This window comes from Oxyura jamaicensis, chromosome 1, assembly GCF_011077185.1.
Source record: "Oxyura jamaicensis isolate SHBP4307 breed ruddy duck chromosome 1, BPBGC_Ojam_1.0, whole genome shotgun sequence".
Classification (NCBI taxonomy): Eukaryota; Metazoa; Chordata; class Aves; order Anseriformes; family Anatidae; genus Oxyura; species Oxyura jamaicensis.
This window is the reverse complement of record NC_048893.1, coordinates 22,875,745-22,891,126: the sequence shown is the minus strand read 5'-3', so window position 1 is coordinate 22,891,126 and position 15,382 is coordinate 22,875,745. Positions and strand designations below refer to the sequence as shown.

At 36.9% G+C, this 15,382-nt stretch overlaps 1 protein-coding gene and 1 long non-coding RNA gene across 2 annotated transcripts in view; one reads left to right on the top strand and one right to left on the bottom strand.

The window, feature by feature from the left end:
• LOC118175252 (hyaluronidase PH-20-like) overlaps window positions 1-6,294 on the top strand; it is a 36,224-nt gene extending 29,930 nt beyond the window's left edge. Inside the window, exons 2-4 of the mRNA XM_035341241.1 lie at window positions 579-1,768; window positions 3,742-3,831; window positions 5,635-6,294. Coding sequence (XP_035197132.1) covers window positions 800-1,768; window positions 3,742-3,831; window positions 5,635-6,294 — 1,719 coding nt within the window. The 5' untranslated portion in view covers window positions 579-799. The remainder of the gene's footprint in view (window positions 1-578; window positions 1,769-3,741; window positions 3,832-5,634) is intronic.
• On the bottom strand, window positions 1,712-7,898 carry LOC118175267. Its single transcript, XR_004754930.1, has 4 exons — window positions 7,499-7,898; window positions 6,066-6,233; window positions 3,710-3,800; window positions 1,712-3,131 (listed from the first exon to the last, which is right to left on the bottom strand). It is a non-coding gene; the product is annotated as an uncharacterized LOC118175267 (long non-coding RNA).
• Between the last annotated feature and the right edge of the window lie 7,484 nt (window positions 7,899-15,382).

The window sequence follows — 15,382 nt, the reverse complement described above, 5'->3', positions numbered from 1 at the left end:
CAAGTGATCTCAAGCAACAGATAGATGGCCATATGCCAAGACTATATGCAGTTACAGAGACTCTGCAGACAGAGTGTCTGTCATATCACGGATACCTCACTGAGTTAAATGAGTTTATATAGATTGTTTTCTTGGATGTAAGCCGTAGTTTGGGTTCCAATTTTGTGTTATCTTGTATCTTCCCTTAAGTGCTCTGTACAATTAATCAATTAAGACCTCGAACTTTAATATTTTAAGATAGGTGAGAATTATTACTGATAGATTACTGTTGACTAAGAGAAGACATTGTGAGACTGCTCATGCTTACAGACATCATTCACAGCCACAATCACGACTACCAAGCATACTCATTCTGATTCACAACTCACTGGACACTATTTCACTGACAATTTTCATTGTTCTTACATACTTTATGTCCTCTAAGATTGTACATTGTGCTTTTCCTTTAAGAGGGAATTTTACTCAAAGATGACAATATATTCAAAACCATAAATGGTATTTGTTTCACAGTTAGAAAAGAAGGTTTTATCCCCTTTTACTTTATCTGCGCTTTTTTTTTTTTTTTTTTTTTTTATTAGGTCTTAAAAATTGTTCAGATTTTTCCTCCAGTCTGAAATGGTATAGAACCTTGCATAAAGAACATGATGATTTTACACCTCAAGAACATTGCTTATTAGCTTCAATCTGAAGAAATATATTGTATGGTAAAGCTTCTGACAGACTACCAAACTTGTCAACACCCAGAGAGCATTTAATTTTTGTTGGATCAGAAGCACTTAATACCACTGCAGTTGCTACAATGGAAACTTTAAGACAAATACAAAGTTTTGGAATCCGTGTTACCAGTATGTATCCCATAGCTTCTGGTGTGGTGTTCGCCACTGTTCTAGTTTCTTGCTGCTCATCTCTGAACATAAGAGCTCGTCCACTTATTTCTAATTCACCATTCCTTTCTATCTGGAATGCTCCTACAGAACTTTGTACTGAAAGGACTGGAGTGCATCTGGATATGACATTTTTTTCTCTCATTGGAAGCACATTGAAGACATCCATTGGGCAAAACATTACTCTATTCTATCCAGACAGGCTTGGTTACTATCCTTACAAAAATGAAGTCACGGGAGAGGCATTCAATGGAGGACTCCCCCAACTCTTGCAGCTGGAGAATCATTTGAAAAAAGCCAAAGAGGACATCCAGTTCTATATTCCTTCAGATGAACAGTCTGGGTTGGCTGTTATTGACTGGGAAAACTGGAGACCTGTGTGGATAAGGAACTGGGGATCAAAAGACATTTACAGACAGGAATCCATTGAACTTGTTCAGCAGAGAGACCTAAGTCTATCAGAAGCTGAAGCCAGGACTATAGCTAAAATGGAATTTGAAGCTGCAGCAAAATCTATTATGTTGGAGTCTTTGAAGCTGGGCATAGCAATGAAGCCAAAACGTCTATGGGGATACTACCTTTACCCAGACTGTTATAACTATGATTACAAACAAAACCCACGTAATTATACGGGAACCTGTTTGGATATTGAAATAGCAAGAAATAATGAACTTAATTGGTTGTGGGAGAAAAGCACAGCACTTTATCCATCTGTCTATCTAGAGACAGCCCTAAGATCTTCCAGAAATGCCCAACTCTTTGTTCGCAACAGAGTTCGAGAAGCCATTAGAGTTTCATATGTCTCCAATTCTACTTACCCCCTTCCAGTTTTTGTATATACACGACCAGTATTCACAGATGTCTATGAGGAATATCTTTCTCAGGTGAGTGGAGCTACACTTTAAATATTTCAAACTGAAGTGGAAAGAAATTACTAGGTGACACTTACTTAGCAAAGATACTAATTTGTTTCAGAAAAAAAGTATGTAGATTTTGTATAAAAATAAATTAAACTATCATCTAAATATGTGCAGACTGAACAGTAAGAGGTTTATTTTCAAGCATTCCTAATGAACTTACTAAATATTTACTAAATAATATTTTGCACTCTGAACAGTCCTCACATGTAGCAAAATGTTAGAAAGCTAAAAAGCGTAACTTAGTATGTTAACTCAGAGGAAAGAATAACCTTTCCAAGAGAATTAGTAAAACTGGGCTGGCCTAATGTTTGCTTTTAAAATTTATAAGGAAAAACAATAAAAGCGATTTTTAAAAATATATTTTTATTTTTTTGTTATATAAGTGTTCCTTTCTCCTTGTTTTTCACTTTGATAAGTAGGAGATATATCTCTTTTTTAAGAGGACTATAGAAGATCATTAAAGATGATTAGTGTAAGATCTTCTCATACTTTCATACCTCTCCCACTCCTCAGCCTACATTTGGAGAATGAGAGGTCACTCAGCAATCACTTCCATGTCCAGAATGTTAGCCTTTTTCTTCTTTTGAAATTATGACATGCATATTAAGACAACTTCTATTGCAGGAGTTCTTAAACAGTAAATTACCTTTCTTCCACCCCAATTCATCAGATTTTTGTGATGATAATTTAATTAGTTCTCCAAAGTCAAAGAATTTCCTTGTCTGTCTAGGACTTGAAGTACTGATGCAAAATTCAATTTTTAAAAATCAAAGCAAGGATATTAGGTTTACTGATTCTTTGGTAAACGGGTTTTAAAGCTGGTGAGGAAATTCTGTCTTTAGGTGTACTGGGGTAGCCTCCTAAATGGCATATCAGCATCTCACAGCCTTGTCAAGGTTAGCCTCTGTTTAAGGTCTAACCATCTTATTACACTCCTGGCTACATCTTTTCTTTAACATATTTTTAAATATCTATGCTATTATAGATACCACCACTTCGGAAAACTTCCTCCTGGTCATCCAGGCTACAAGGAAGGGGAAATCAGAGGTTGTGGTCCTGGTGACTACGTTGTGTCCTCTAACATCCTAGTCTGAGCATCACTGAGCATTGCCCCCAGCTCTGTGCATATCTTTGAGGAACAGGGTGTGCTGTTAGGGTCGCTGCTGGGTTTCTTGGTACTCACTGAGACCCTCACACCCCTCCTTTTCATGTTGTTCTCCACAGAAAGTTTTTTCCTTGTTCTTTTTCTATCCATAGTTCTCTCCTATCCCACATGGGTTTTAACGTTTTGTTAGGGCTGGGCTAATAGCTGACTCTAGAAAGAGAACTGAACAGAAACAAATTTCCCAGATCAATCTCTGTAAAAGGCCAGAGGCATTCTCCTGAGAAAAGAGATTCCTGTTGGTGAAAGCTATTCTCTTGCTACTTTTCAGCTTCAGCACTTTCTGGTAACTGAAATTAAGTACAAACCAAACCAACCAACCAAAAATAATAATAATAAAAAAAAATTGGATCCCCCCCCCCCCCCCCCCCCCCCCCACTACCACCTCTGTGCTTTCCAGCCTCTGCTTCAGGCAGCGTTAGTGAAATTGGTTACTACCAGCTGAGCAGTCAGGAGGCAATACAGCAAAATAAATCTTAAAATGGTTGGTGGAGTGCATGGGCCAAACCCCCGGCTCAGTTTTACAGCCATGTTTTTCTAACCAGATGAAATATATACACTGGAAATGGTTGGCAGTATTTTCTAGTATCACCTGCTCAACTCCATCCCAGAATAAAATAGTGTAATCGTGAGTGGAATGTTTGCATTGTGCATAATTGCTTGCTGTTTTCAGAGTGGTTATTTTGGCTATGTAATTTACTGTATGTATTATACCTTTTGCCCATATGTTATAGCTTACTTACATCAGTAGGATTCTTTCCACATTCACTCTCAGGATGACCTGGTAAATACCATTGGAGAATCTGCTGCACTGGGTGCTTCTGGAATTGTGATCTGGGGCGATATGAATTTAACACAAAGTAAGGTATGCCAGATTAATGATTACTATGACATTTTAAAAAAATAATAAAGTGAAAATGATATAAAACATTATAATTATTTACATCATATCTTCCACTTTAAAAATGATGAGTCCATATTGTCAGCAGACCTACTGTCTTCACTAATCAAAAACAAAAACAAGCCCATTTCAGGATTACGAAGATTGCCATTGACTACACAGAATAAGAGTTCAAATTTTTGAAGTTTCATTGTTGGCGATAAGTAACCGGACAAGCTACCATGATAACTGTAAGCGAGTTATCACCTGTTCACTTAACTTAAGGAAAGAAGTCCCATATCTTCATACATTCCACTTGTGAAGTACAGAACAAATTACTTGAAGTTGCACAGAAAAATTCTTAAAAAAACAAACAAACAAACAAACAAAAAAAACACCTTCCACTTTTTACTTTTAAAATGGTGCATTTGGCAATAATATTTAAAATACTAGGAGTCAGCATGTGAAATTTCAGCTCTAGCCTGTGCTATAAGTACGACTTTGACTAATTCCAGGGTAAGAAAGATCTGAGTCAGACGAGGAAAAAAAATCAGATTGTCTTAGGAAGGTCAAAAACACATTTTGAGAAACATTGTTATAAGGACATTCAAATCTTTTGAACTAGCTCATTCATATCCAGGCAAAATGAATAAAATAAACTACTGTACGGGAAGACACTTTTGAAGCCTTTTAAGAGCAAAGAACCAAAAATCTTCAGCACTGCTGAACCTCCTGTCACAGACAGCATGGCCAAATAAACCTCCACAGCTCTGTAAGGGTCAAATTCTCAGAAGTGTCCCACTGACCATTCTTTGTATGTCCCTGCTTCTGACAAAGCCTATCAACTCTAATTTTTCAAATTTTGAAACTTAAGTGAGCAAACAGGATTTTCTACAGCTCAGCCAGACTATGCATTTGTGCACTAATGGCACTTTTTTTCAAAGGAATCACAGTCTGTGGTGTCTCAGCAATGAAATATTACTGCGAGCCTCACTTCTGCATGAACTGCATAAACCAAAATTTTCTAGGCAGGGATTTTAGATATATCTAAAAGAAAAACAATTACATATACCTCAGCTTCATTGAGATGATCTCCATGGGAGTAAATAATTAGATTTTTCTATCTATTGATGTATGGTATTAAGCAAATCCTCTAAGAAGACAGATTCAGAAACAAAGAGTTCAACAAACCTCTAGTTATTGAACTGTGCCAAGCATACACAGAATATATGCCAGATTCATGATCAATTAGATGTTCACCTAGCATACTTTTTGTCCATCCTCCCAAAATGCATTCCATTCAAAAATGCTGTGAAAGGTCCCTATTCCTGCAGCCAGCTACTTGTGTCAGGGAAAATTGGAGAGTATCAAAGGATGATTTAATAGAAAAAATATTTGTTCAGGTTGAAGAAACATTTTGGGTATTTTTTTTTCTCCTTCAAGATCCCTTCAAAATATTCAGGACACATAAAAAGGAACTTTAAAAAATGCATCTGATTCAAAGTACTACAGGAAGTGTCATACAGATAAAGTGAAAGCTGAAAGTTATCTACTTTCTAATGCAAGTGCTTTTAGTAACATACTCAACAACCAACCGAGATTAGCTTACTGTGGTCCTTGAATTATATAGCAACTTCTCCTATAAACCTGCTTCCAACAACCAGTTATAACTATTATCAAAACCTCAGGATAAACATTTATAGATATCCACTACAGTACTGTTATTATAATAACAACGTTTTATTAGTTTCTGCACTAAACTTTTCAGATATGATGCTCTTTTTACAGAACACCTGTAAGACTCTGGACAACTACCTTAGGAGGACTTTGACTCCTTACCTCATCAATGTCACAATGGCAGCCAGAATCTGTAGCCAAGTATTATGCCACGATTCTGGTGCCTGTGCACGGAAAAAATGGAATTCCAGTGACTATCTTCACCTGAACCCAGAGAATATTGTAATTCGAATGACAAAGGATGGAAAATACACTTTACAGGGGCAACCAGCATTTCAGGATCTACAAGCATTCATAGAAAAATTTGACTGCCACTGTTATGCAGGGCACACTTGTGAACCTAGAGTTAATATCAATGACATCCAATACCTCCATGCTTGCATTTCAGAAGATATTTGCATTCAGATATCCTCAAATTCACTTTCTAATATAGAAGCTTCTGATGAAAAGATCCTGTCTAACAGGACTGCATTTTCACTTACCTCTCACAGTAAGGTGACATTATCTACACATCCTGAAACAGAAGACTTCCAACCTGACATGGGAAATAATATTCTCCATATAACTGCTGCAGAATATAACACTGTCACGGCTGCCACTATATATGATGTAGAAGCAAATGACACTCGTACTTTCAGTAGTTCTTCACCCTATAAAATAAGGATGTTTAATCTGCTCTGTTTAATTCTGATTTTTAGAACCTTAATATAAATAACTCATGAAAGCGAGAATATTCTTTTCCCCTAGCTGTGTTTGAAATTCTAAAGGTCTTATTTGCACAGAGAAATCACTCCTGAAAGGTGTAAAATAGGTGCAGCTTTGTGGTCTTATCTGTAACAGGTAACCTTTTCTATTCCTTAGGTGACATTTCAGTTTGAATGTTATTTCTCCAGTTTAGTTCTATAAACTACTATTTGTGCCAAAATATACTAATCTGTATATACTGATTATACGTATGAAAGGATAATCCAGAATGACAAACTTTTTTTTTTTACAGTTTACATTTTTAACAGTTACATTTGAAAAACAAATTTCTTGATAATGTCATTTTGTATACAACAAGTTAAACCTGTCAAATCTGACACGGTCCAGACTTCATCCTGAGCAGTCAACAGGTTTAATGCTCTATGCAGGAATTAATTTCATTCCATATCAATACTAGCTATTAAAAATATTTGGCTTAACTTTAAGTCTGTGGGACTTTGCAGCATAACATTTATTTGATTAATGTGACCCTTTTTCACTTTTCACAAAGACAATGTGTTTTTTTCTTTTAATTAAATATATTCATAACTCTTGTTGAAAAGTTTTTAGCTTTATTGTAAATGTTGTCTTCAAATATTACAGCTTCATTATTTCAAATTTTAGTTGTAGTGGTTAATTCTTCCTTCTTTCTTCTCCTTTTCTTCTCCCAAGTCCACATCTTGTTTCAGATTTCCCCTTCTTGGCTTTCAGTTCTTTTGTCTGCCCAGCAAATAACTCATCTGATCTGCTTCTTCACTCCCTACTGGCACTGGTCACCAGTCCTGTTTTCTCAGTTCAGCCAGTCCTATCAAGTGCATCTGTTTGTCTCTGTGCCATTGAGACAAAAGGCTGTTTGCCTTCTCTATGCCTGACTATTTCCTAACCAAGCTATTTGGTGGAAGCCAGTTTGTTCCATAGGAAAGCTCAACAGTGGAAGATGCAATGATGCTGGGGGCCCGGGACTCTCCTTCTTCATCTTCAGTGTCTGTGATCTGTAATCTCAGGACCAACTTACTGATCTATTCTGCTCACAAACCACCTGCCCTGGCACACACACACACAAAAAAGCTGTGTGTCACCGAGCACTCTCAGTGGGGGCACTACTGCCATGCGTCATTAGCCAGGGAAGGAAGACAGCAGTTGATGGGTAAGACAGTGAAAGAGGTAATACCTGTATCTGGAGAAGAGTCTGGTGGAAGAAAGACACGGGAAGCATGCCACTGGGGACACTGCAGGCCAGACCACAGAGTGAAACCACTTTCTTTCAGCTCCAAAGAGAAATGACAAACATAAAAGACCTGTGTCTTCACTGCAGATGCTCAGCTGTCTTGCAGAGACAACGCGGCTTGTATTTGCCTCGTGAAGGAGAGACATGAAAGACCCTCGTGTATTCAGTATGGGATTTGGAGAAAATGAGTCAAGTCAAAGACATGTCAATACCCACTCATAGAGTGTCAGCATAGCTACAGTAGGATTATTTGCCTAGTATTATTTTATTGACAAAAGCAACATTGAAGTATCAAATATACCTCAGAAGAAAAACATTCCAGTTTCACATTGAGGCCAGTTATGATTTATGTATAGTCAGTTTAAGCATTTAGAAGCAATTAACTGCAGTTCATTTGATAAAATAATATTTCCAAATTGTTATGTCAGATGCTTAATAGAAAGCTTGACTTCTGGTGGGTAAAGACTGGTTGCTGGCATGGATAGATTAAAAAAATCTCCCTAGAGCTAGGCATGATCTGCATAAATAAATCATCACCTCCCACAGATACAATGTGCCTCACTAATGGAACTACCTGGAATTTCAATACAGTAACCTTTTACTTACGAAAAGTTAATGTCTAAATCCAGCAGAAAACCCATATGACAGCCAACGCCTTCAAATTTTCAGATTGTCAGTCATAACAGATGTGCAGCAAAATAGATGAAGGATTTAGATTTAACATGGAGAAATAATGTTTTATGGCTTTTGGACAGCAAGTTATTAAGAAAAAGCGATGGTTTTCTCATTGCATTTATGCTGTTGAATCCAAAAGTCAAAGCTATTCTTACCTTTGATGTTACAAGTAGACTAATGAGTAAAACTATATTTGTAGCAATTTTTCTGGTACCAAAGAAGCCAGCAGGTTTTGATCACCTCTGTAGAAATGCAGGCTCTTCACTGCAGCTTTGACAATGTTTGACCTTGGGTAACCAAATGCCATTGTATACCTTCTGCATTATTGCTGCATCTGAGGTCCCTGTTTCATGTTGAACCTGTGATAACTATAAAAGGATTTCTAAAAAGTGGAAACTTCACTGGTAATGTCTTAGCATATTTTGTATGACTTATATGAAGTTTTATTTTTTCAGCAGAACCCTTTAACACAGCTAAAATTTTATGCTGGCATATAGAGTTTTAGCTCAAAGGCTGCACCGCTTTGTTAAATCACAAGTTTCCTGAGGTTAAGCTTCTCTGTAAACATCTAGCTCCCTAGAAGACACTGGATTTGTATTACTTTGTGATAAGAGAGTTTGCAGGATCACAAAATCCTACAAGTCTTACCATAAATATTACTGACTATCAACCAAGTAATATCAAGCAGAGTGTTTGTGATGGGGAAGGGATGAAATCATGAGGAAAGAAGTAGGAATGAGCAGAAGAGTTAAGATAGAGCATTTAGGACTTCCCAGTAGATGCAAAAGAAGTGAACTGCAGAAGTGAAAGAGTGAAGCATAGTGAATGTGGACAGATCAGTCTTTGTGTACCAGAGTTTTTATCTACCTGGTATTTAATGTAGACAATCTTTTCCCAATTCCCACTATAAATATAAAAGAACACAGTAACTGATATGTTAGATTAGATCGATCCATCTGATCTTTTTCTTGAGAGCATATTCTAGGATAGGAAAAGTATAAGAAAAGTAAGAGTAAAGCAGGCCATCACAATAAACTGACCTACACACCTACACACCTACCTACAGTGTATAATTACAGTATTTTCCCAATACATTATTTTGCTCTGTATTGTATTTGTCTTGCTTCTTTCTATATCAGAGTCACCATGGAGTCAGCAAGAGTTTTCATGGAGTAAGGACGGAGAAAAGAAGGAAAAGGAAAACTGCTCCTTCCGTTGCTGGTGACTTACCTTATGTTCAAAGCCAAACTTGTATTCTCCTAAAGCAGACAAAAAGTAAAATAATTTCGCATTAATTGCATGTCCTGTAATCATTATGTTGTCTCTGTAGCCTTATAGTTTCAGTTTCTTATGTTCTTATCTTTTTCAGAAGATTAAATACGAGATGAACAATCATTTCACTTTGATTACCATTCATTATTTTGTACTTCACACTTCCATGCAGAATGGAGGCTGGCAATAGTCCAGGGCGGAGGAACGCTAAACTGGGTTTAATGAAGAGGTCTAAATGAAAGATGTTCAAATAGTGTAAATTTTGCTAAAATTTTCATTAAAATTCTTCTTCTCTGTATGGAGAATCTGGATCTGGTTTATTGTGTTGCTTATTCTGGGACACCCAAAAATATTAGCACTTTCAAGAGAGATGGTTGTTGGCTTTTACATAATTTGAGCAGAAGTGAAATCATAGTCTAGTCCATGTCTTACTTCTTGCTTCTCTGTTTGAAAAATAACCAATGCGCAAAAAGATTTTGAGAGACAGGCCAATAAGACCACTTTGCAGGCAGCATAGGATGTGACCAGCATCCCAAAGAGTCCAGGAAAATGTGCGTTAATGCTTGCACTATACTGGGACACCCTGCTGTGTATATATAAGCAAAGAATTGTGTGGAAGGTTTCAAATCTGTGTAAGATGCACTAGACAACTTCCAGACACAGATTAGATTTGTATATGTATCAATCCATCATATAACATTACAAACAACAACACAGCAGTCAGTTACATAATTTTGAAATATATTCAATTACAAAGCACAAGTGACCTTTCCAAGGAGACAACTAAATTCTGTCTTTCAAGCATACACAATAAAAAATATTTGGAAGTTTTTTTCACAGCCAGTTTGGGCAAGCCTATTCACACTAGCAAGTCAAAGCAGTCAGCAAGGTTAGGACCTTAGATTTCAACACAGTCATGAGTTTCATTCCAAAGAATAACATAGATACAAAGTAATATTGTATGGTTTAGAAAAAAAAAAGAAACAAATACTGCTTTACTGAGCTAAGATTTCATCTTTCTTAAAGAAATCTCTTTTTCACAGTTCCTTTGTTGCAGGTTTTTTTCTTGTCTAACTAAAAAACAGCGTATAGGTGGCTAGAAACAGATTCAAAAAGTTAACTGATCTAACTTCATCCCTTAACAGTTTTAAGTAATTCCTGCAGTGTAGCTATCCCAAACCCTTCTGTCTATTTTGCTGGAAAGACTCCACTGAAATTTTAACCCACCATCGCGATATTTTTCTTTATGAAAAATTACGGAAACATGAAGTATTTGAGATCAATCCCCAGTTCTTGTGTCTGCCAGTCAAGGAGCTGTGTCTTTACAGAACAGTTCTCTTCTGTAGGTGTTCTGAACCTTCAGCAGCTACTTTTCTCCTCACTGTTAGTAGTACTCAGGACTGCAAAATCCTCCTGCATTTGTCCCTTCATTACATATGAGAAAGTAAAGGGCAGGGAGGTAAAGGGCAACTATCAATATTAGCATCCTTAAGGGAATTAACTCAGGATCTCATTATGTTCACTAATGTGTTATCACCATCACTGTATATTGATTATATTTCTCCTTGGTAGTAGTAATTAGATGACATTTTTCAGTGTATCCTTGTACATCTCTTAGTTTATAACTAATTAGGTATTTATTGATTAGTAATCAGACATGAACAGACAGTATGAAAATTAATGTGAAACACTACTTTGCATGTTGAGCAATCATTTTTTTTCTGTGCACACAACTGTGGAGAATGGTGTTCAGCTGCATACGTGGACCTCAGACAACATGCAGTCTCCTTTATCTGCCTTTGTTTTCATCTCAGGAAGGACATTTATTCAACAGAACTTCAAGACTGTGCAGAAGAAATACACCATATGTCTCCTTCTGGAGCATACTGCTCCCCCGGGCTACTACCAGGTTGAGACAAGATGATAGGTTGCCAGTGTCAAGTGATGGTTTCCTGAGGCAGGGACCTAATAACCACTCATTTAAAAGGGAGGCTAAGGGAACCCTGTGGTTCCGTAATAACAGTATTGTTAATGCCACAACAAAGTAGGAAGTATCTCTGCTGGGCCCAACTAGTAATTAAGGACACCGGACTAATAATATACAAACTTTGTCTGTCGGTAAATCCAATATGTAGTTTAAGTTTTCATTCTGCATATTTCATTCTGCAACTTAGGTAACCAAAATACAGATTTCTTGAGTTAAAAACCTTAGTGTGCCCTACTCTGTCAGTGTACCAATCCATGCTTAAGTGCTTTTTCACTCTTTTCTTCATTGGAGTATGAGAAAAATTATTACGATCTCTCTCAGTAAGTTACTCTCTTAACTACAGAGGCTCTGAGGTTCCTGCCAGTAGGGGGCACAGCTGATGCACAGAAACACCAGGTGCAGTACAATGCTTTCACTGAGAGCTTCAATACAGCCTTTCTATTCTCCTTAGCAAAGCAGCTGCTTGACTCTGGCCTACTAAGGGAAGACCAATGTCTTACCCATGCAATGCCTCTTTAGCAGAAAAGACGTATAGTTTATTTATTTATTTATTTTTCCAAACATCTGGTATATCAGGACAAACTTGAAAATACCAGAGTGAGATGTCACTTCTTCTCATGGTCTCCTCTCTAAAGATTTCATTCAGCTGAAGACTTCTCATTAAGATCTACAGCTGTCACTAATACCCATGCTTATGCTACAGACAATCAGATCTGATCTCTTTGGTAGTATTCAGAACTAAAGAAGTGGGACCCACACATCTTATACTGATCAAATGTTTGGATCTGTAGTGTTCAGGTCAAATTTTTCTGACCATATATTTATAACATCAACATCATCATCATTTGAAACATAAGATGTACTGCTATAATTTTTATAGCACAACTAAGTCTCTGCAACGGAGTGATCTGCTTTATTATCGTTTCAGAGACAGGGCACTTGGAAGACTCAATACAGTATGTGCTACATGTCGCCATAACACAGCTACGCTGTTCTTAAAGTGTGTAAATCTCAATAGACAAGACACAAAAATAAAATATTTTATCAGTGGTTAAATGTTTCCCAGAGAGATTATGTGGCTTGCCTAGAGTCACATGGGATAATGAATGGTGGCCTTCTGTGCCCTGGCTCTGGCTTTAAACTACAAGAACAAATGCCCTTTGAGATGCTCACTGTAGCAAGGTAGCAGTATTTTTACAATATTCTATTAGCAAACAGTCTGCAAACTAAAGAATTGCCTTTCACAGTCATATAGTTTGTCACAAAAGTAGGGACACTATAAAAGATGTAAAAACAGTATTACATATCTTTGAACGTGAACAAGTACTCCAAGAATTTTTAATATATTGTATTTCAATCCTCTAAACACTGTAACAGATTTCAGTGCGTGGATAGCTGAATTAGAGTTTTAAAATTTACCTGCCTTTACTCTGCTGGCCTATTACTAGGATATGATAGATTTTTTTTTTTTTTTCCAGAATATGCCACTGTATCTGTAAGATAGTTTATTTAAGCTTGACTATGGGCCTTAAGCACTCCTTATCAAAAATTCTTGAAAAAAATAGACTGCTCTATTTTATGTGAGTTTTCCCTCATGCAGTAATCAGAACCCCTTCATTCACAGAAACTACCCTTACAAATGGCCTGTCTTTAGTCCATGCGTTGCCAGCTGGGTGACCTTTGGATGAGGGAGAAATTCTTATATTTTCAGTTTGAATGCAGCCAGGAACATTTCATCTAGTCATTCAAAAATCAATAACTGCCTTGGCTGAAGCAAGATTTTAAAAATAACAAGATTAACAGCAGAAAAGAACACTGGTTTGCCTATAATTATTTCCCTAAATCCTTTTACCCATCCAACCAGAATAACCTATTTCCTACCCCAACTTTTCCGCTAATGTCTCCAGTGATCCCCCCTGCTTATGTTTAGAGTAAAATGTAATCAGTTAGTAAATTTGTGACTGCTGTCTGAGGACAGTATGTGCATACTGAATGACCATTTGGCTGCTACCAAGAAGCAAGCAAAATAATTGACTTTGGTTTCCTTCAGTGCTGAACCTGATCAAGTTCCTTCCTTCCATTGTGTCACCAAGTTTCAAGAAACTTTGAGAGCTGCACCGTGCTCTGAAATTGCCTGAAGACACCACTACTGCCTCAGATTTAACAATAGCATCCAAAATTCTAGCCTTAACCAAAAACAGCAAAGCTTTTCATCTTGTAAATTAACTACTTCACCATTTTCTATCTTAATTTCTTACCTAAGAAAAAGAGACTTATGAAACTGTTTTGTCTACAACTTTACCAGCTGCCTGACCATCCATTTTCATAATGCTTTTTAAACCCCAAGGACAATTTCAATTATCATGGGCAGAAGCTTTAATCTATCATGTTTCTACAAACTTCAAAAGAGGTAGTGGTTGATATGGGAGAGGAACATGAATGAGTTTCTCCACTGAAGGAACTACAAGCCCAAGTATTCTATCTGGCAAACAACTAAGCCATTTTGTATTCAGTTTGCTGAAGGCAGTTAGTCTTGGGTGTATGCAGAGCTGTGGATAAGAAAGGTAGCAGTGGAGACATGAAGACAGAGGAATAGTGGAGTTATTGCAGAAGAGCAGGAGTTTGTGGTTCTTAGCTATGTAAGAAACTAAATTCACTAGTTGTTTTGCTTAGGACACAACTCTATTTAAGAAAATTCATTGAAGTTATATATTGGTTGGCAGCCTGTAAGCTTCTCCCATGACTTCCCGTATTGTTCATTTAGATTTATGAATCATTAAGGCTAATGCTCTACCATTTTAACTTCACCCTGTACTTAGCACAAAGGATCGAGACCAGTGAACTAACATAGTAAGAAGAAACACAAATAATTAGGGCAACTTCCATCTCTCTGAGTTCAAACTTCAAAACTCAGAAAAACACAAAATTACACAACTCTTAACTGGAGTCAGTCTTAGGTATGAGCAAACAATTGTTTCAGTTGCTGAGCCATACAACCTCCAGTTTGATAAGTTTATTCATAAGTATAAAAAAACTGTGAAAATAACGTAAGCATTAAAAATACTAATTCCCAATGACATAAGAATGATCATATCAGATCCAATCATCGCTCCTTCTAGCCCAGAACCTTGCCCCCAAAACTGGGGAATCAAGAGTAACTAGGAAATAGCTTTAAGACAAAGGGATTATATCTGTATAAAGGGCAACACTTTATGCTAATGAAAAAAAAGCCTCCTGTTATTTGTTTGGGAATTGCCACTTAGTTAATGTCTGCTTTTCTCCAGACTTTAATAAGAGAAGTAATGAAAAACAATTCCCTAGAATTAACATTGGGTGGCAAGGCCAGTTCCAGCATCCTATTTTCTTCTGAAAATGTTCAATTAAATTTACAGGGTAAATAAATATCTACAAAAAAAAAAAAAAATCATGGAATTATATTATGAGTCATTTTGACTGTATTTCTAAACAGTTTAATGAATTTGCTATGTTTCAAATGTAGAAGTATCCATATTACATTTTGAAGTGCTTTGCTTATATCTGTAAAGAAGTTCATCAACCAATACCCAGCACTGTAATGTCCTAGAGCATCATGTATAATTTAAACAGCAACTTCTGAGCTTGGCAGATGGATCCAGGTTAAGCATTACCTCTGTATTTTTAGGGAAAACAAGCCTTTCTTTAATGCTGTGTGGCAAGACAGTATGCTAAATGTCACTTACCTAGTACAGGTAAAAGATGCTGCATATCTTGTCACTGCCAGCTTCACAAAACAACCATAAGAAGCATCTCCTGTTGAGGCAGGGAAGCATGTTAAGGGAGACTCTCCAAACACTGTCAAAGAACCCAAATAAAAACGTGCTAAGCCCTGGAACTGCCAATCTGTCCCCATGCAG